Source organism: Elgaria multicarinata, chromosome 9 (genome assembly GCF_023053635.1).
Source record: "Elgaria multicarinata webbii isolate HBS135686 ecotype San Diego chromosome 9, rElgMul1.1.pri, whole genome shotgun sequence".
NCBI classification, from domain to species: Eukaryota; Metazoa; Chordata; class Lepidosauria; order Squamata; family Anguidae; genus Elgaria; species Elgaria multicarinata.
In genome coordinates, this window is record NC_086179.1 from 54,146,128 (window position 1) to 54,169,295 (window position 23,168).

A 23,168-nucleotide genomic window follows, 5' to 3' on the forward strand; every position below is an offset into this window, starting at 1 on the left:
TACCATCCTGTCTTGATTAAAGAGGAACAATGTGTTTTTCTGACTCTTCCTCCTGCACTGGACCTTCTGGAACAGGCCATGCAAGCACAACCTGAAGAGCCAAATGACTGGGAGCCAAGCCTCCAGTTGATGGATGCATTTGCCAAGAACATATAATGTTGCATCAATGAGTACACCAGCATTGGCTGATGTGTTCAAGAGGATTCTTTTCTAGATAGCAGAGGAAGAGAAGCTGTTGATTTGATGCCAATGTAAAGCATTGCTAAGATTGGGATCCGTGACCTTAACTGGAAGTGATTTCCATTCTTCCTTGTCCTGCAAAAAAAAGAGAGCAATATCAACAGCTCCTAGTGGTTTTGACACATGGGAGATATTTGAGAAGGGATCCCCAGTTGGCTTGAGTTAAACCTGGGGTTCAAACTTCTCATTATTTATTATGAATCACTTCATTACTCTTTATGGCTTTCATTAAGAACAAGAAGGCTGAAGCAAAATTTGGACAGTATTTTTTGTGTGCAAATGGGAGATGAACAAGGCCATGATCTGACCTTTTTTTCTTTTTCCAAATGAAATGTTTCACAGGGGATCCAGCTGGGCTTTGGCATGTTACAAAGCTATCTGCCAACTGTCAGCTTTTTGCAAACTGGAAAACTTGGGAGCTGTCATTTGACATGTATTTGCTTCTTCAATTGCTACTGTCTTCACACTTGCCAGAAAATGTCATGTTTGTGCCAAGAATAAAAATGTGGGCATATGTCTCATTTTCTAAACATGAAGAGCAGCTCCTATATTTTTGTATCCTCTCCCTGATGGGAGGGAGTCATGATTCCCTTTCAAATTGGAGCTATACAGAAGGTAAGATAAGAACAGCCCTGCTCAAGGGCAAATCTAGACCAACATCCTGTTTCCAACAGTGGCCAACCGATGGTTCTGGAAAACCCACAAGGAGAGAGCTTGAAGACTGTAGTACATCCAGGTCTTGGGGGAAGGACCATAGCTCAGTGGTAAAGCACACATTTGTTTTAATTTTTGTGAACCGCCCAGAGAGCTCCGGCTATTGGGCGGTATAGAAATATAATAAATAAATAAATAAATAAATAAATAAATAAATAAATACAGAAGCTCCCAAGTTCAATCCCTGGCATCTCCAGCTAGAGCTGGAAAAACACCTGCCTGACTGGAGATGTACTGTCAGTGATTGATTGATTGATTGATTGATTGATTGATTGATATTTCATTTATTTATTACATTTATATTCTGCTCTTTTTCATCCAAGGAACCAAAGTGGTGTACATAATCCTCCTCCTCTCCATTTTATTTGCACAACAAGAACCCTGTGAGGTAGGTTGGGCTGAGAGTCTGTGACTGGCCCCAAGTCACCCAGTGAGCTTCCATGGCTGAGTGAGGACTAAAGCTAGGGTCTCCTGACTCCCAGTTCAACACTCTAGCCACTACACCACACTGGCTCTCATGATGGTAGTACTGGACTAGATGAACCAATGAGCTGACTCAGAATAAGGCAGCTTCCTATGTTCCTTCCTCTGTCCCTAAGACAACAGCTCTCTCCTACTGTTTGCCCCTTGGCAACTTATTCAGTTGCTGCCTGTGAATTTGATGGTTCCATATGGCCATACTGACTAAGAACCATTGATAGTCCTGTCTTCCATGAATTTGTCTTTAAAGCCATCATGTCTTGGGACAGTGAATTCCCCAAATGAACGATGCCTTTTGAGAAGAAGTACTGCCTTTTGTCTGACCTGAATTTACTGTCAGTCAGTGTCATTGGGTGACTCTAATCTATATTAAAGAGTTGTAATTGGGGGAGGAACAATCCTCTCTAGCCACTTTCTCCACCACAATCATAGTTTTGTAAATTTGCATACAGAATGTCCCAGGTTCAACCTCTGACATCTCCAGATAAAAGGGTTTCTACCTAGCAGGGCAGGGACAAACCACTGCTTGGGACCCTAGGCCTACTGACAGTCAGTTTGGGCTAGATGAACTATTTAATAATATGCAGGGGTTGATTCTGCTTCAAAAGGCCCTTAAGGCAGTGGGGGCTGTTGGCTTCACACCTTGGAGAGCTTCTTTAGAGTTCTGATTGGTTCTGGCGGAAACCTGGAGGGGATTCACAGCCCCATGACATCAGAGTCACCAGCCCCCACTGCTTTAAGGGGACTTTATATTTATGTAGAACTTCCAGTGGAAAATAATGAACTTGCTGAATATTTCCTACAAAGAACTTCAGCTGCTCAACAAAGAAAAGAACCGCCCGTTCTTAGAGCTGTGCACAAATGGCCTGTCAAAATCCTCCTTCCTATTTGTGGGCAGAGAAAGTGAGGGGAGCCTTTCACCAAATTTCCCCAGGGAGAGGAGGAATTCCTCAACATTTTATTGGGCATGGAGCTCATAATTAACAGTGACAGTGGCACAGTTTCTTTTTTCATAAGATTTTTTAAAATATATGTATCACCACTCTGTGTGTGTGTGTGTGTGTGTGTTTGTGTTTGCAGGGGGAGGTGACTGGCACCCCAAAACAGTGGAGAATATTTGGGGGAAATTCTGCCAAGTGTTCTTCTTTTTCTAGGAATGAAAATAAGAAACACCTCAGACTTTTCTCAGAAAAATGTCTTCAAAGAAATCTCAGCACAAATCTACCCCTCTGTTAGTTATCAGTACTATGAGATTCAATGGGAAACACATGTGTATAAGGTGGCATCTTCTGGACATTACTGAAGAGTTTAATAAAAGACTGGAATCTAGTATTACATTTTCACTAAGGCAAAGATACAATTTGAAAGAAGTATCTACTCAGGAAGGGAGACTGATTCACCTTCCATGCATATTTCGATGAGATGTTAAGGACTCCTGGGAAATATAGAAACTTGGCAAAATGTGTAGATAAGAACAATTAGATTAAATACCTGCATGATCTTGAAGCGATTTCAGAATGAAATTCTTAAGGGGTTGAAATTAGCATCACTGATGTTACTGTTCCCTACAATCCAATAATGCCTGCAGCATTCCTACGCCTGCAGAGCTCATACATTTTGAAATTTCAGGATTTAAGCATGCTACATAGTTCTACTATGCAACCATTTCATCAAAGAAGTGTAAAGAATAATATCTGAAATTCCAGAATAGCATTAAAGACAACACACCAGAAAGAAGTCACCCTCTGGCTGCTAAGCTGTCATTCCAAGACATTCTTGCTGCAACCCAGATCTGTACTTTTTAAGAATATATCTTTGAAATTCTGTACTCAACATGTTTAGAGTGAATGGAAGAAACTTCCAGTGATAGGAGCACTTTAGGCCGTTTTCCACTGGCAAATAAATGGGTTGGATCAATACTTAGTTGTGCTTTGAGTAGATCCATTGAAATCAATGGGAGTTAAGTGAGTAAACCCATTGAAAACAGTAATGATTAATTTCAGTCCCATTGATTTCAATTGGTTTACTCTAAGTATGACAGCATCTGAATCTAACCCACTGAGTTTAAGAGCTCCATCAGACAGAGGGAAATTGTGGCAAGGTAACATCTCTCTTTTGTATTTGGTGCTGCCTCCTAGTTCCTTTTCCATGTCTCTCTGAAACTTTTTGCAAACAAGCACAAAGAACTGGCAACACGTTCAGCTAGAATTGCCAACTTATATCAACGGTGACTGGACCTTACTCCTGAAGGTTGTGGTCCAGTCACCACAAGCTTTTAAAACATAAAGGACTGGATAGCCTTTACTTCTGCTACTCATGGTGGGATGTCCCTTGTTCCTAACACCATATTTCAAATAGTTTTATTGTGTCTTGTGGCAACTTTATTACTTTCTTCTCCTGCATCTCCGAGATATATTTTAAGTGATCTCCTTCTTTTTTAAGTGGCTGCCTTAAAAATGTTCTTGTAGACCATACAAGAGGGACAGATCCATTCTTGAAGGGTCACCCTTCTGCCTAATACTTTAAATATAGATTCCATCTGTGCAGCCAATATCAAATCTGAAGATGTTTGGCCATGTATTTCCTCATACTAGCTCCAAGAGGGTTGTTGATTCTAGAAGAATATCAACTAGTCACTGTGATACTTTTGATCATACAGATAGGAATAATACTTCTGCTTTCCCTTCAGCTTTCTTTGAATTCCATTATGGCACAGGCAAGGATGTTTTACTGCCACTTGCTGGACAGAGGCCTCACTGCAACTGCTAAATCTCCATGTAAACTGCTTTCAAGAAACAGGCTCCTATTTGTTTGTTTTCCAGGAGTACTAGGAATTCGGTGTAGAGAGCTGTACCAATATCAGGTAATATAAGACTTTAGATCAGTCATGTCGGACTATAAATCCCATCATTCCCAGCCAGCATGGCCATTGGTTTTAAGGTAATTGCAGATTATCTGTTTTGTATATAGCAATTGTAATAATAATTGTAATTGTGATGATGATGATGATGATGATGACGATGATGATGATATAAACGAGGCAGATCTTCCTATCCCTCCCTATACTGGAGAACAGTTATAACTTCCCAAGTTAGCAAGAGAAAGAAAAGCTTCTGAATTTGCACTGAAGTAACGGGGAAGGCAACATTATGTGCTTGGTCACTTGGTTGCCATGGAAACCAGGCACATCAGGAGTGGAGTTAGTCCCACTGTACAGAAGAGGCACCAGCCCAATGCAACCTAAACCGTTTGTTCTCCAGGCTTGGTATTGAGGGCAAGGTGATTTGAAATATAATGCCTGGCCATAGAGCTTGGCTTCATTTGAAGAAGCTCTCAGGGGCGACATCCTGGTGGTCAGTGGGGTAAAGGCAAAAGGGGTGAAGTCAAAAAACACCAAACGTGCCCGTATATTTTAGCTTAAAGCTCTTACTGCCAGTAACAAAACCTTAGCAGAGCTGTTTCCATCTTTTAGAATGGGAAATAACTGCGCAAAAGCCATGAAGCTGCTTAAGGGAAGGGGTGTGGTTAGAAGGAGGGGGTGTGGCCATCAGGGGAACCCCAGAGTGCAAGAGGGACCCATTTGACCCCAGGCCTCAGGTTTATTTATTTATTTATTTATTTATTTCATTTCTATACCGCCCAATAGCTGAAGCTCTCTGGGTGGTTCACAAAAATTAAAACCATGAAGAGCATAATAAAACAACCAACAATTTAAAAACACAAACACAAATACAATATAAAAAGCATGACCAGGATAAAACCACACAGCAGAAATTGATATAGGTTAAAATATGAAATTAAAACAGCAGAGTTTAAATTTAAGTTAAATTAGGTGTTAAAATACTGAGAAAATAAAAAGGTCTTCAGCTGGCGACGAAAGGAAAACAATGTAGGTGCCAAGCGAACCTCTCTGGGGAGCTCATTCCACAGCCGGGGTGCCACAGCAGAGAAAGCCCTCTTCCTAGTAGCCACCTGCCTCACTTCCTTCGGCTCTGCCTCCCCAGTTTAAACCAATAATAAAATAAAATCATAACAGAACAAAAGCAGAAGCAAAACGTCATTTAAAACAATCCAGAACAATATTAGAATCCCACAAAGGCCCAGCAAAATGGAGCAGTTTTTACAGCCTATCAAAAAATGTGGTAGGGTTGGGGCCAAACTGACCTCCTTTGGGATGGAAGAGCCATTGGTATTTGGCCCACCTCATAATTCTGCGGTTGACTGAAACAGTTGAACATAAGTACTAGTCACAATCGATGTATGTCAGACAACTTTTCATGGTACTTAACTGAGAGGAACAAGGAACTGAGTGGGTGCTGTTGAAGCAGTCAGCTTCCCACAGGCCATTGCTGAGTGTTTCTCAGACAACAGCTTGCAAATTCATCTTTGGATTTTTTTCCCCTTGCATGTCTCTGTATATGACACAATAACACTGCCCCCACCCCAAGGAATAGGTTTTCAATAATGGCATTGAAGAAGATGAACTGAGTTGAAAATAATGGATGACTATAAAACAAATAGGCTGCACTGGTCACTATTGGCTAGTACCTGAACACCCCCAATACACCAATATTAGCTATATTTAGGTATGATCAGATATTTAAAGTTAAAAAGGATGTCATTATCCTTCTCAAATACTAAGAACTTAAAGTGAGGAGGGGCCACCACTCACAGGTATAGCTACTGGAGGTTGGTGGCTCCGAGGTCAGTGGGACAGTGAATCCACTCCAAGTTTTTTGTCAGAACCAGTCAGAATTCTAAAGGAGCAAGCCAAGGTGCTTTGCATCTTGGATAGCCACCAGCATTTGCCAGCACCCCACATATGTTTGCTTGCTGGAGGGATGGGTGGGACAGGGATGCTGAATTTCTAAGCAACTCACCACCACTGGGTTGGTAATTACAATTCCCAGGAAGCAATATGATATGGCACATGCATGCAGCAACATTCACTGGAGATGGGTGAGCCCTTCCAGCTCAATCCCCAAATAAATTGGGCTTTTTTGTATGTTCAAACGGAATATTCAAAAGCCATATTGAAGGGTTCAGTATGAACGTTCAAAAAGCCCAGGTGGGTTCCACTGCTCCCCCTTCTGTGCCAGTACAGTCACCCCTACACCTTTTTTCCCAGTTTCCCCAATCCAAATCTTTCCCAAGACAAGCAAACAAACAAACCTTACTTTGGGGAAAGAAAAGAGGTAGGGTGGCCTCTTTTATAGAGGACTGTCCTCTGTTTTAAAGGCATCCTCTGTTTGAAGGGCTGACCAGTCCAAGTCTGGTATGAAGATTGAGAATCATCAGAAGGTAGCCTTGAAGCTGCCAATCAATAGCACCCAGACAGCAGACTGAGCTGGAACACAAGTCACCCTGTCAGTCTTCCACACTATGGTGAGATGTATTATATTTCTATTTGAATTACAACAATTCTTTGTAATTATTATTATTATTATTATTATTATTATTATTATTATTATTAATTTATATAGCACCATCAATGTACATGGTGCTGTACAGAGTAAAACAGTAAATAGCAAGACCCTGCCGCATAGGCTTACATTCTAATAAAATCATAATAAAACAATAAGGAGGGGAAGAGAATGCAAACAGGCACAGGGCAGGGTAAACAGGCACTGGGTAGGGTAAAACTAACAGTATAAAGTCAGAACAAAATCAAGTTTTAAAAGCTTTAGGAAAAAGAAAAGTTTTTAGCTGAGCTTTAAAAGCTGGGATTGAACTTGTAGATCTCAAATGTTCTGGAAGAGCGTTCCAGGCGTAAGGGGCAGCAGACGAAAATGGACGAAGCCGAGCAAGGGAAGTAGAGGCCCTTGGGCAGGCGAGAAACATGGCATCAGAGGAGCGAAGAGCACAAGCGGGACACGAGCGGGTAAATGTGCATCTATAAATATAAATTAGCATATGGAAATATTGTGCAGAGCAGTGCCCTCTATTGTACTCCTTTTTGGTGATGTATTGCCTTTTGGGGGTGTTGTTCAAAAGTGGCCACCCTAGGGAGAGGAGAACAACAGATTGCTCCCTCCAAGGCCCCTCCTATAGATGTAAGCAATGTGCAGACCATCATTTTCTTACAGGGCCTGCTGAAGCTAAGTGGGCATCCCTGAGGAGTGAGACCTTTTGGGTTGTGGCTCCAACCCTGTGAAGCCCACCTAGCCCCAACCTTTGATATATTTTGATGCCAAGTGAAGATATAGGTTTTTAGAGAGGACTTTGTTATGGACTGAAGGTGACTCGAGTTGTTTTTATGTTTTTCTAATTTTGCCCTGGAGTTGGCTGGTGCACTTTTCATGATAGGATGCTTTATATTGATTTGTAGCTATGATTTTATTGCTGCAATTGGGTTTCATTGATTTGGGTCATAAATTGCTCTGCTTTTGTTATTTGAAGTAGAGCAGCACAGTCTATTTTTCTTACAATAAACATTTTCCTGCTGGGGGTGATGGGACTTGTAGGAAATGATGCTTGATAATCATTTATAGCTAGGGAAAGGACTTGCGAGGACTCTCCTGTCTGGGGGCAAAGATACTGCAGCCTGTTATACCCTCTCTTTTCCTCAAGGTCAGGATTATTTATTGAGGGATTGGCAGAGAAGGAACTGGTGGGACAAGTGGGGTGATAAACTATTTTGAGTGAGGCCCAGCTTGAAGGAGGTTGAACACCACTTGACATGAGGCCAGATACTTCAAGTATTGCCAGTTCCTTCTGCTGAAGGCTTTCTGCCATTTCCACAATTTGTTCTTATTATATACAGAGAATATTAATTAGGGCTTCTTTAATTAATTGTTTATTAAGTACTGAGCTCCTGAATTATGAACAATCCAGAAAATTATGGATGGGGAACAACCTTACCATGAATTTGATGGTGATACCATTCATTGATTTGGAGCCACTGCAAGTGTGAACCAAAGGATGCCTCTATGTGAGCACTGCACTCTGGACAGCACAACAGTCTTGAATTTGGGGGAGGGGGGAATTGCTATAAAGGTGGACTGGGGCATTGGAGCTAAAGGGGTGTTGGAGCTAAAAAAACAGCCCACATGTTGGCCACCACATGACTGTAATGGAGGTGTAAGAGTTAGAGTCCTTCCAGATGAGACATTTATTGAGCCATCACCCTGCTTCATTCACAGAATGTTTTGGTGGGGGTGGGCAGGGAGGTCTAGATTCAGTATAGATTCAAATTTGGTCTTACTTACAATAGACCCACTGAAATCAATGGGACTTAAATTAGTCATGATTTCAATGGGTCTACTCTTAGTATGAATAAGTTTTGTTGTAGATCATCTTGGGTGACTTACAGAGGAGTCTTACAGAGAAATGGAGCTACTACTACTACTATTACTACTACTAATAATAATAATAATAATAATAGAAGAAGAAGAAGAAGAAGAAGAAGAAGAAGAAGAAGAAGAAGAAGAAGGAGGAGGAGGAGGAGGAGGAGGAGGAGGAGATTATTGTTGCTGGGTAACACAGTTGATGGAGAATATGGGTGGAAGGGTGCTGTTGCACTCGTGTCCTGTTTGTGGGTGTTCCCTGAAAAACTGGTGGGCCACTGCGGGAACAGAATGCAGGACTAGATGAACCCTTGGTCTGATCCAGCATGGCACATTTTATATTCCTATGTTAAGGAGGGGAAAGGAGAGGAGATGTTAGGATTCAACCCTTCCACTTGTAAGCCTTCCATGTTCCCCACTGCTTCTTCTGTCTCTCTCCTTGCCTTCTCCACCTGCTGAAAATCCAATAAGGAGAGATAGATGATATAGCTGCGCAACATCCTTTGACTGATAGCACCAGGAGCCATCCATCTGGAAGCGCACTATGTTGGGCTGCTGAAGCAGCTCTCTGGGGGTCGGGATGGAAATGGGAATAGGCCAGCTGAGGCTGCTGAAAGGGAGAGAGGGTCTCTAGGCTCCTCTTCTGCTGACTCCCCCTTCCTTTCAAGACCTGGTGTGTGGGCTGATCCCCCTCTCCTTCAACCCATTTCTAGACACTATCCCTCTCAGTGCCGCTGCCCCCTTCTTTTTATTCCTACGCCTGTTCATTTGTCTGCCTTCAAAACATCTCTCTTCTGTACAGGAAGCCTGAGAACAAGTTCTGTGGGCAGGAGAGGGCAGTCGCTTCACTCTCCCTGTTGCCCATGCGTGGTTTTCTCAAGCATGCTCATTAACCAGGAAGGAGGAAAAGCCCTGATGGGAAGCCAAACCTGAGAGAGAGAGGGAGAGAGAGGGAGAGATCAATGCTCTTTTCCTTTCAGCTGCATGAAGTGAATGCACCATGTGGACAACAGCAACCTGCCTCCCCGTTGTGTACCTATGGCTTTATCTCCAGGCTGCAGGTAAGCAAAAATCGGCCAGGCTCGGATGATGGAGAGTGGCGGAGCCTTTGGTGTGTGTGTGTGTGTGTGTGTGTGTGTGTGCGCGTGTGATGAGGGGGGTAGACTCTAAGCACTCACCCATGTTGAGAAAGAGAATAGCGCTGCCTGATTGCAGGCAGCACCAACTTGATATGATCGATTAAAGCACCTGTTGTGTGGTTATTGCAAGCACCCTTGGGTGCTGGCTGTGTGGGAACACCTTGAGTGTATCAGGTCTATATGTTATTATTGTTATTATTATTATTATGTTTGTTTGCTGGCAACAGGCAAATAAGCGTTGGATCAGCTAAGGACTTCCCACCCCCACCTCCTACACCCCCATCCTTTTCCTGCGTGGATAGATCTGGAGCAAATAACGGTTTGCTTAATCGATGCAGGAGGCATCTATTTCGCAGCTCTGCTTCTCAGCTTTGGAAAGCTCTGCACCTGAGGCTGCCTGGACTCCGTCTCGCTCCCTTAATCAAATCAGCCCGAGCTCTCCCTAGAAGCACTGAGCCGATTCCTCCTTCCGAAAGCTGGAGATTTAGTGTCTTCTGCCAAGACAGTAACATTTTGGAAAGAGGCGGTGGGGTGGGGTGGAGTGGGGGCGGGGGGCGTTTGCTCCATGTGTGCGCGCGTTTGTGTGTATGTGTGTGTGTGTGTGGTCTCCCTCGGTGTGTGTCTGTCCATCTGTGTACACGTTTCCTGGTTTCAGCACCACGGTCAGCGGCAGCCGAAAATACCAGCGCCGCACGCACAGGCAGGGTGCGCAGGACTGAGGGGGAGAAAAACATTTCGCAGCTGTAATACAGCCCCTGCTGTCCTGGTGGGCGCTGTTAAAAAGAATTACGGTAATTCGAAAGCACAGGGCAGGCAGCCGCTCAGTTGTTGACCTGCATCCCAGAGAGGGACGTTTCTTTCTGCGCGCCTTCCCGGGTGGATTTCGGTTGTTTTAAAAGAGGAAGTCGCACAGACGGTAGTAGCACGACGGAGCCGGCATGGTTTGAATGTGTGTTCAGTGAGGGAAATCGCATCTTTCGAAAGGTGAAATCCCGCTGCTGCACTGTCTCTTGTGTGATGTCCCTGTAGCTGGCATAATAAATCCCCTCCCCGCTTACCTAGCAAAACCTTTGCAGCCTTCAGAAAACGCTGGGAATAAAGAGGACTGCAACTCCCCACCCCACACCCAATCCCTGAGATACCTTTTCATTCATTCCTGCCCTTAGTTTCAGTCTAGCTATTCAGTCCTGCACTCAGAGGGAGCTGAGCTATGGCTTAAACGAGACCACGGGCTTCTTCCTCTGATGATCCGAAGTGCTGAGCCTTATCCCCCAAAATGGGCTCTGCACCTTGGACAGCTGCTTTAGAGTTCTGGCTAGTTCTGACTAAAACCCAGAATGGATTCACAGCCCCACCGAAATCAGAGCCATCAGCTTCCACTAGATCAATGAACCCTCATGCCATTCCCAATAAATAATGTGGGGTCTCCTTCTGTAGAACAGAAAGTCCTTGCATTCCTAGGGCTGAAGTCAAAGACACTTCCTTGCCTTGTTTATGCCAACAAAGCTGTTAAATTCTTCCTTCAAGGAAAATGGATGAGGTCTATGTTGTTTAGATGCTGAGCAGTCTTCTTAATTTGTCTGAGTGAACATATCTAGCTAAGTCTTGGGGTGGGGGGGGGAGATCATGTTAAAGCCAAGGGATTTGTCTGTAAAACTGAAGGAAGGAAAATCTTGGAGATATTCTGAGGCTCAGACAGATTGGAAATGGTGTTCCCACCACACCCCCAGCCTGTCACATCTGCTGATCATTTCATTACACTTGTCCTTGTTTCCTCAAACTCAGGTGCTTAACAGTGCCATGCTATGTATGTCTACTCAAAAGGAAGTTCCACTGTGGTTCAGTGGAGCTTACTTCCAGGTAAGTGCGCACAGGAGTGCAGCCTATGTAATCTTTCTGCCTGTGCCACTATACTGTTTCTTGGCATCTAGTTGTCTCTGTCTGGTGTACTGTCCTCACTCTTCAGGCTGCAGTCCTATTCCCACTTACAATAAGCCTTGTCGAACACAATGGGACTTACTTTTGAGGAGGCCTGTATATGATTGCACCATTAAAATCTTGATTGGATTGGGCTGAAGTGTTGGATTATTAAGAATATAGGATAGGCACAGGAAGTTCAGAGATATTTTCTTCAACATTTCCAAAAGCACTAAGCCAAAAGGAGTCTGTATTCCCACATTTGTACCAATGGTTTGCATGTTAATTCCTACACACATTATATTACTACATATTTTGTATACTTGTTTTTACCTCAATTTTAGAATTTCTGTAAATCGCCCAGAGAGCCCTGGCTATGGGAGCGGTATATAAGTGTAATAAATAAATAAATAAATAAATATACAAAAACTTTAGAGATAGTGTATAACTGCATTGCTAGATGAATAACTATGACAATTAACTAAACAAAATTTATACCTCTTCCTTCCACTAAGAAAATGGCACCAAATAACTAAAAATAGCCAATGGTGTAATCCTAGGCATGTTTAAAGAGAAAAAGGTCTTGCTGGGGAATACTTGGAATTATGGAACTTTTTTCTGCCTAAACATGCATAGGTTTGTACCCAAAAGAAGTGGGCTATAGTCCACAAAAGCTTATGCTAGCGTGGTTTAATTTGTTTTTAGCTGTGTATATTTATTGTTTTATATTTTATGATTTTATCTGTATGCCGCTCTGAGATCCTAGTGATATAGAGTGGGATACAAATGTTTTAAATAATAAATAAATAAATAAATAAATAAAATTGTTGGTCTTTAAGGTACCGCAAGACTCTTGGTTGTTTTTGCTGCAACAGACTACCACAACTACCCTCTGGAAATGAATAACTATGTTTACGTCATTTCTAATTAATATGTTAACAGTCCAGTAAAATATCCACCCCTTGGATATCATGGGGAAAAATATTTTTAATGGAGAGATCTAGAACAGAAGTAGGGAACCTGTGGTCCTCCAGATGTTGGACTCCAACTTTGATCTCTTCAACCATTGGCCATGCTGACTGGGATTGATGGGAGTTAGAGTAAAACAACAACTGCAGGGGTGCAGATTCCCCACCCATGCTCCAGTGAAGTTCCCCAGAGGGCACACCCCAAATTCATTGCCTTCCTACAGGTTTGCACATTCCTTCCAGCTTGTCTCCACCATACAAAGCACTCCTGTATATTTTTTCCATCCTTATAACTTTTCCATGTCCTGGCTCCACCAAAATGAAATCAGATTCTGGGCTGCTCTTCTATTGAGTATGCTCCTGTTAATCTGTTATTGGGATCTTGTCATGCTGGGAGACACATGCACTTTTTTATTATCAAAGGGCACTATCCAATGCACGTTTAGACAGAAAAATTTCCCTCAAGTCCCAGCATTCACCAGCCAGCTGCATTGTAGGACATTTCTTCTGTCTAAACATGAATAGGATTGTGCCCTAAACAAATGTTTGCCAGAACAACTTATTTGGCAAGAAGAATGTGATTGATTGATTTAAATTATTTATAGGCCATCCTATAGCAGAAGTTCTCTTGGCAGCATACAAGATTAAAATGAAAACAAGTTACAATAATCACAATTACAAGAAACATGCAATACGATGCATAATAAAATGCAGCAAGCAAAACACAACCATGGGGTCAAATTGGTCGTTTTAGAAATAGAGAAGGTAACAGGATCAGTCCAAGTTGTTCTAAAACAGCCTTCCTCAACCTGGGGCGCTCCAGATGTGTTGGACTGCATCTCCCAGAATGCCCCAGCTGGGGCATTCTGGGAGTTGTAGTCCAACACATCTGGAGCACCCCAGGTTGAGGAAGGCTGTTCTAAATGCTCTGTAGTCAGAAAATTTAGTTCTCAGTAAACATCCATAGCTTTGGACTGTGTATCAAACTGGTCCTCTAGGATTTGGATAGCATTAAAATCAAAATGTTTTGATTTTAATCCACAAATAAAAATGAAATACCGCATGGGAATTAACATTAACTCCTGTTGTTTAAACCACACTACTAAAAAACAAAACAAAAAAAACATATACATCTGCCTTCCTCCACCTTGGGGACCTTCAAATGTTTTGAGCTCCCAACATTCTTGACCATTGGCCAGGCTAGCTAGGCTGCTGGGAGTCAAACACTGCTGAGTTTCACTGTTGTGGGAAAACTGCTGAATGTCCCTGTTTTTGTTCCCTCCAAAGAAACATCCCCAACCAGTTGTGTTGGACTATAACTCTCATCATATTTACTTTAGACAGAGCTTGATGCTATTTTCAGTTATGCACCTACATGTGTTTATTATTTTAGTACATTTTGGGTCACTAAAAATGTAATTACTTTGGATATAAACATGTAGGTCAATCCTTCATGTGTTTACACTTAGTGTGTTTACACTAAAATAATGTGTGTATTTTAGTCCATTGTTAGCCTTCTCCTCTAGGAATCAATGGCTATTAGTACTGATGGCTATGTGCTACCTCCAGTATCAGAGGCAGTAAGCCTATATACACCACCTGCTTGTGGGTCTGTGGTCAACAGCTGGTTCACCACTGAGTGAACAGAGTACTGGACTAGATGGACCCTTGGTCTGATCCAGCATGGCTCTTCTTGTGTTCTTATGAAGTAAACACACTAAGGGCTGGCCTACATGTTTATATACAAAGAAATTACATTTTTAACTACCCAAAAATATACTAAAATAATAAACCCATGTAGGTGCACAACTTTGAGGAAGACCCACTAAGTTCAACCAGAAGAAGATAAGGTTGATATTGCATCTCTATGCATACTCACTGGTTCTGCCCCAACATTTGCATGCTCTTTGGATCCCCCTCCCCCTCCCATATCCATGCATTCAGTGGAACATGGGAAAGGAGAAACTATGCATGTACAGCTGTCCATGTGTAGGCTTTCCACCCAACTAGGAACACTGCGCATTTGGCATTTCCAACCAGGTAGAGAGCCAATATATGTACAACTCTACATCGGCTCTTCTTTCTGACTTTCTGCTGAATGCACAGACAATGGGGGGAGTTTGGGGTCACTGTTAGTGGCAGTCCCCTTCCCCCTCCATTCATACAGTGTGCAGTCCTTGTGTGTGCAGAGGTTTGTAGCTGTGCAATCCACTCCCATGTATATTTACTCAAAAACATCCCACTAATTTCAATGGGACTCATGCACAAATAAGTGTGCTTAGAATTTCAGCCTTCACTTAGTATGTGACCCTAAGCATAGTAAATTTCAACAAATCAGGATGATTTGCACCCAAGTAAATGGGTTTAGGATCACAATCTATTAGTTCTCAGCAAAGAGACTAGTCTGTGTCTGGGCTGTACCACTTCAGAGAAACTGCTGGCAAAGGCTCACACATGATTTAATGCTTCTCCATACAAAACAAATGTCTGCAAATAGAAAACTGGGTGTTAGGGAGAAAGGTTGTGCCCTAGTCCTAGACTTGCTGGTTTTTCATGTGAGGTTGTTGTTGTTGTTGTTGTTGTTAGGAGTAATATTCAATCGTAAGAGCCCCACATTCAGTCTAAAGTGGTACATTCCAGATGCATGTTTGACACTTACTGAGAACAAGGCCTCTGGCTTGTGTGCAAAACATGTGCTTACCTTTGTTGAGCTTCCTAACATTGCTATTGAACCTAACAGACCGATTCCTGGATGTCTCCCATACAATGAAAGAGGACTCCATCTTCTGGCTAACAGCATTGTGAAATTCATCTAATCATGGTCTATCGTGATGCATTATTGATGTGGTTTTGTGTCATGTACCCATCTATAGCCATAAATGTATTGCACTTAGTGGTGCTGTGGAACTTGAATTATATCATGTCTGTGAGCTATGGTTGAAACAACTCAGCTTTTCAATATGGCTTCCATCCAAAGTTCATAGTACAAATGAGACTTTTCAATGTGGTATAATAAGATATGCAGGACATGAATAAAATCTACAATGTTCACAATGTTGGGGGGCAGGAAAAGGTTGGTAGACTTGATTGGATGAACGCTGCAATCCCATTCTTGTTTTGTTGTACAGGAGAGATCCAAGCATCATATATTGTCTGCTTTATTACAATAGTAACTTAATGGAAGCTCATCAAAACAAAGTCCGTGTGTATTGGACAAAAGCCACCCACTGCAATCTTAACCGCATTTACCACATCTCCTAATTGTAGAGAATGCATAGCTCTGGCAATGTCTAAGGCAAAATAAAAATAACATTCCATAAAGGTATCAATTACCATGCCAAAACAGCTACATTAGAGGACTGGTTTACATTAGAAAATTTATTTAAAGAATATGAACACAATCCAGCATGGCTAGGTGCATTTAAGACCATTGAAATTAATGGGCATCTGTGCTGTATTGTAGCCAATCAGTCACTTCCATAACACATACCTAACCATGCCCTAAACTGAATCCTGTTTGAGTTTGTGGGGCACATTTTCAGTATTTACTCAGGATCCCAAGGAGCCAAACAACTCTCATCACCATTTGGATACTGTCATCACTAGGAGATGAGTGTTAATGGTGCAATGGAGGCAGGGCTCACAGGGTCAAAGTGCCATGACACTTTGATTAGCAGGACCTATCCTTATGGTCACCCTAATCCCTGTTGTAATGCAAAGTATTTAGGGGTGCTTTGGTCTTAAATGGGGAATTAAGAATAATTGGCTTTATAGAAGACCTGCTCCTAGTGACAATGAAAACTGGTACAACTGGTTTGTTGATAAGGATCAACACAGCTGCCTGAATTTTGGGACTCTCCTTTTTATTTATTTATTTTTATTTATTTATTACATTTTTATACTGCCCAATAGCCAAAGCTCTCTGGACGGTTCACAGAGCAGACTCTCCTTGGCAACAAGACTATTAGGACTGTCATACGAACATAAGAACATCAGAAAAGCCATGTTGGATCAGACCAAGGGTCTATCTGGTCTGGAATTCTGTTCACACAGTGGCCAACCAGCTGTCCACAGGATATCTACAAGCAGGACATTTGCTTTTTTTTTTTTTTTTCTTTTTTTTTACCAATTATATATAAAACCACACACAATAAAAGAAAAACATCCAACATCTGCTACATACATATTGAATAAATGTTGAATACAAATATCAAAACTATTACATATACCTTATCATATTACAACATCTTCATTCTTAACATAAAAGTGCACCCCCCACCTCGGGATCATTCTTGAGTCCAAAATCTAATCGTTTCTTCTGCTGGTGGTTTCCCACTTCCCTTAATAAACACAAACACTAGGAACTGTTTCCAGATTCCTTCAAACTCATTTATTTTAGTTATGCCTTTTCTCCACTTAATATTACATGTCAATTTATCATTAATGGCTATATCCCATACTTCTTTATACCATTCTTCAATAGAATATTCCCCTTGGATCTTCCAGTTCCTAGCTACCATCAATCGTGCTGCAACCAACAAACTCGATATCAACTCTATAGTTCCTTTTCCACACTTTATATCTTCAAATAGTGACAGCAATGCTATTTTTGGTGTTTGTTCTATTTTCATTCCCACTATTTCTTCAATTTCTGAAAACACCATCTTCCATAATCTTTGTACATATTTGCATTGCCACCACATATGTAAATACGTTCCTTTTTCCCCACAACCTCTCCAACAATTCGCTGAATGTTGATCATTTATCTTATTCAATCTAACCGGGGTTAGGTACCACCTCCATAAAATTTTGAAATAATTCTCCTTTATTCTTACTGATAAACTTCTCAACACTCTTTGTTTCCATAGTCCCTCCCAGCTCTGTCGCCCTATTTGTATCTTCAAATCTGATTCCCAAACCATTTTCTCTGTATTCTCTCTAAACTCCTTCTCTAACAATATTTTATATATTTCACTCATTAATCCTTTTGAGACTATACTACTTCCTTTTCCTTTCTCCTTACTTACTACTATTTCTTCAAACCTCGTCATCTTTCTACACTTTCTATTATCTTTAATCCACTTTTTATTCCATTGTTCTAATTGGCCGTATTCTAGCCATGATAACTTCTTCTCCTTTAACAAATTTTCCATATCCTCTCTTGTTTTAATATCTCTTAACCAATCCTTTAATTTAATTTTGTTTTTTTCTTTTAATATTTTACACAATCTACCCTTTAGATCCTCTGGGAAATTCTTTAACATTATTATCGGTGCTAAGGGAGAGTTGCTCGGAAGCAGCTTCCCTTTAAATTTACTCCAGATTTCCCACTGAGTCCTCAGGAGTGGATTGTCTATACTTCCAACCCACTTTCTTCCTCCATCTTTAAAAAAAACATTCTCCAAATTCATCTCTACCTTACTTATGTTTTTTTCTTCCATCCAATATAAATCTCCTACTCCCATAATTGCTTCTACAACATGTCTTAATCTATTTGCTACGTAGTATAATTTTATGTTTGGGAGACCCATTCCCCCCTTTTTTTGGCTTAGGTACCAATTATTTTTATTCACTCTTGCTCTCTTTTCTCCATTACAATATTTATTGATAATATTTTGCCAACTTTTTATCTCGGTTTCTGATATTTTTATAGGTAACATCCTAAATACAAAATTAATTTTAGCTAATATCTTCATTTTTATCAAAGCTATTCTACCAAACCAAGATAAATTTAATCTTTTATATTTCTCCAATTTCTCTAATACCTCCTTCTTTAACCTTATTAAATTTTCCCTTTCTAAATTCTCTAAATTTTTTGTAATTTTAATTCCCAAATATTTAATCTCGTCCTTAACTTTCACTTCCATTCCCTTAATTACCAAATCCTTTTCTTCCTTCTTAGTATAGTTAAACAGCATCATCTCTGATTTAGACCAATTTATTTTTAACCCTGTAATTTCCTCAAATTCCCTCAGCTGATATTTAATTCTTTCTAATTTTCTTAATGGGTTCTTAATGGTCAATAAAGTATCATCCGCAAACATGTTTAACTTTATTTCCCTTACCTCTCCAATTCCTTCTAGCTCTTCATCCTCCCTTAGTGCCTTCGCCAAAACTTCCATAACCATTACAAACAGGACCGGCGAGAGCGGACATCCTTGTCTTGTTCCTCTGGCTAGTCGTATCTTTTCAGTGAGACCGTCATTCACCACCACTACCGCCGTATTTTTGGAATATAGCTGCTCTATTACATTCTTAAATTTAATTCCAAATCCCAATTTGTCTATAATACTCTTTAGTGCTTGCCAGCTCACACAATCAAAAGCTTTAAAAATATCCAATGCCATAATACCTGCCTTAATATTTGCTTTTTTAATCACATTCATTACATTCAAAACTCTACCCACTAAATTGTGCATATGCCTTCCTACCACAAAACCACATTGATCTGCTCCTATATATTCTGCCAAAAATTTATTTAGCCGTTTGGCCATAATAGATGTAAAAATTTTGGCATCCTGATTTATTAAAGAAATAGGTCTATACGAGTCGGGATTAGTCAAATCTTTATCTGGTTTTGGGATCAGAATTATCACTGAATGTTCCCATGATTCAGGTATCTTCTCTCCTGATAATATCCTATTATAAAGTTCCATTAATTTTGGAACCAAATAATCTTTGAATACCTTATAATATTCTGGACCCAGACCATCTGCTCCCGGTGATTTACCAGTTTTTAATTTATCAATAACCTCTTCAACTTCTCTTTGAGTTATTGCTGACTCCATTAACTCCTTATATTCTAATTTTATTCCCTCCTTTATAAACCTTCCAATATACTCCTCCACCTTTCAAGAAAAGGTGGAAGCAGGACATTTGCAACAACACCCTCCAACCCCTGCTCCTCAGCAACTGGTGTGCATAGGCATACTGCCTCTGGTACTGGAGGTAGCATACAGCCATCTCCTCCAGGAATTTGTCTAACCCCTTTTTAAAGCCATCCAAATTCATGTCCGTCACCATGCCTTGTGGTAGTAGCAAATTCCATAGTTTAACTAGTTTAATCATGGTGTTAAGAAGTCACAATGAATGCCCGGGCTTCAAAATTTACCACTGCTTAAGAAGCCCTGAGTAAATGTCTGAAACATCTTCCCCAACCTGATGCCCTAAATATGTGTTGAGAAAGGACTCCCATAAGCCTCAGACAGCAGGGTACCAAGTGGGGGGAGGATATTCTAAAAGATATCTGGTCACCTTTAAGCTATCAAGAATGACTTTCCAGGTTCAATTAAAAAGTAGAAGAAGCCATGAAAAACTTGGATGCTACATGCTCTTGCTCAGCACCCAGTGTCCCAGAAGCCCAGCCTAAGATGAATGAGAGAATAGGCATTGTCTTGAAATAAGAACTTGTCACTATGGAGGTGGACAGCTCAGTGTGATCCATCTCCAAGTAAATTTAATGGTAATGTAATTTCCTATTGTAGAATTATTTTAGTGGGGGGGGGGAGGAAATATGTTACTATGTAAGACTACTATGCATATGAAAAGGATATTGCAAATGAACAGAGCAGACTGTTCACAGCATTCATTAATTGAAACACTTTCCAGCCATTATCCCTTGAATTTGTTCTGCTGCAGAAGGTTCCCTGCTGAAATTTTATTAGGGCATATATCTCTGCTAGGAGGATGTAGACCATAATCTTTTCTCTTTTTTTTTAATGAAATTTCAGCAGACATATTACAAAGTTATTTTGTTGGTTTCAGAACAATGTAGTCCGGGGGGGGGGGGATGATCTCTTCAGTTCTGCATCTAGCAATTCATTGTTGTTGTTGTTGTTGTTGTTGTTATTCTAAACAGAGAAAAATATCTTCCAACAATATTAGCAGGGAAGAAAGCTGACCTAGTGATAATATGTGAGTTGAGTCAGTTTATACTGACTTTAAAAATGTGGTGAAGTGATTGCATAATTTCCTCATTGCATAACTGTAGATAACATTTTCAAGGCATATTAATAATTTACTCTGTCACCACCACACCACTGTAGGAAATATTTGCAGTGGCACATTGAAATCTGGCTCTGAGCACATGGCAAAGTAAATCAGATGTGCACTTCACCCTGCAAGCTGCATATCAGCACCATTGTAGACCAGTGGACTCAGATTGGGACTGGAATACAAGAGACCTTGTGCCACTTGTGCCAATAGATCTTTAGATGACCTCAAGCAGGTCACTGTCCAGTGTGAACAGGGCCAGAGTCAAGGTTAGGCATGGTTGGGCACCTGCTGAAGGCCCACATGCTACCAGAGGTCCACTGGCAAGAGCTACCTGGACTTGTTCCTCCTCTTCATCATTGCAACCTGCTTGTTCACCTGCCTCTCATCTGGCCCAGGCACCAGTGGTGATAAGAAGGAGAAGCAATAGATGCCATTTCCTACTTGCTCACTTGCTCTCTGCCTGTCAAGCCAACAAGTAGTACCAATGATAACAGGATGAGGAACAATAGCAGCTGGTGACAATGGTGGGTAGAAGGTGGACCCCCTGAGGGAGGGCACCCATTAAGGTTGTCTTGTATAAAGGCCCTCACAAACCTGGAGCTCCCACCGGGTGTAAAGACCAAGAAACATGGTCTTTTGTCTTGCTTGGGAGTTTCCCCAATGTAGTATATTGGCAGGGGCGAGATGGCATCACTGTTAATGGGGGAAAGCAGGATAGAGCCCATTTTTTGTGATGTAGCTAATTGTATATGCATCCATAGTATCCCATATCTGCAAGGCAATGAAAGAATGTGTACATATTCTGTTGATTAAAAATACTCAGTGGGAACAGGAGAGATCTGTGGATTCCAACATGGCTTCTATGTAGATTTGGACTACATGTTTCCATAATTGGGGATGGGCTATAGACGATTGGTAAAGCACCTGCTTTGCATGCAGAAGATTTGTGATTCACTCCCTGGCTTCTCGAGGTAGGAAAAGAAAATATCCTTGACTGAAACCCTGGAGAGCCTGCCACTGCCAGTCAGTGTAAGTGATACTGAGGTAGATGATAAAGTATAGTGATCTGATAAAGTATAGGGCAACTTTCTATATACACTGTCCCATTTTCTTCCACATGAGCTTGATCTTCTCACATGGAGAAACATAATGTGAACAGCAAGCTACTGGTATAACCAGCAGCAATTCCTGTAATTGTGACAGTAAAATGTTCATTTTTTCACTACAGTCAAAGGAATTGTTGCAGGCTATGGCCTTAGCTAGACCTAAAGATTATCCCAGGCAAATGAAGGGGTTGTCCCTGCCTGCTCCCGGGATCCCCTGTGTGTCATTTGGATGCACAGGGATGATCCCAGGACAATCACGGGATGATATAGGCCTGGTCTAGCCACGGACTAAGTCTTCTATCCCCCAGTTCACACACTGTGGCTCCAGTCCCTCTAAGCATACTTTCCTGGATGTTAATCCTACTGAGATTAATAATAAGTAGTGCTTCAGGGTGCAATCCTATGCATATTTAGTGCTTTAGCAAGCAATCTTATGCATGAGAGAGAAAAACTTCTACAACTCCTAGAATTCCCCAGCCAATGTTGGGGGTTGTAGGACTTTTTACTGTCTAAACATGTGTAGGATTACTCTGCAATAGTTCAGATGTGGGGCTGAGGTTAAAAGAGGGTAGCTTTTCTGAAACCACCTCGTAAATTCATAGGAGAAATTCAGCCCAGGATGTCATTATATAGAGCTCAGTCTTGTGCAGCACAATTTTATGCATGTTTACCCAGATGTATGTCTGATTGATTTCAATGGCACTTACTCCCTAGTGCACCCACATAGGATTGCAGTATTAGCCAATTCCATACACCAGTTTCACTTACCTATATTTGCTTCCGATGCACTTGCTTTTGATTGGGCTGCATATTTTGCAAAGACATCCCCAGGGGAGGCTTGTGATTCACCTACAGAGAGAGAGAAAAGATTGGGTAAATGTGTCCCTCTCATCTATGTAATTTGGTAACATGAGAATATTAAGTAATTGAGTAATTTTTGAGAAAAAGACTAACGTATTAGGGGTGTGTGAGAGAGACCCTGCATGACTTGAGATGGGGCCTCCTCTGTGGAGGCACCCCAGCTGTGGAATTCCCTCCCCAGAGAAGTTCAGTTGGCCCCCACATTGCTGAGATTTAGAATACAACTAGAAACGAATTTGTTCACCTGTTTTTTTGAGATGTAACTTTGCCCAGGGTCTCTACTGCTTTAAGATTGTGTGTGAGTTATGTTTTTGGTTTAGTTTTATGTTTTTAATTATGTTTTAATTAACTATTTCAATTATAAAAAACTGATGTTTTTATTGGGTTGTGTAGCAACTGAGAGGATTATATTATTATTATTATTATTATTATTATTATTATTATTATTATTATTATTCATCC

At 41.1% G+C, this 23,168-nt stretch overlaps 1 protein-coding gene across 1 annotated transcript in view; it reads left to right on the forward strand.

The window, feature by feature from the left end:
* The first annotated feature begins 9,590 nt into the window (after nucleotides 1–9,590).
* PTPRR (protein tyrosine phosphatase receptor type R) overlaps nucleotides 9,591–23,168 on the forward strand; it is a 135,120-nt gene continuing 121,542 nt past the window's right edge. The window contains exon 1 of the mRNA XM_063133893.1: nucleotides 9,591–9,781. Within this exon, the coding sequence (XP_062989963.1) occupies nucleotides 9,721–9,781 (61 nt within the window). The 5' untranslated portion in view covers nucleotides 9,591–9,720. The remainder of the gene's footprint in view (nucleotides 9,782–23,168) is intronic.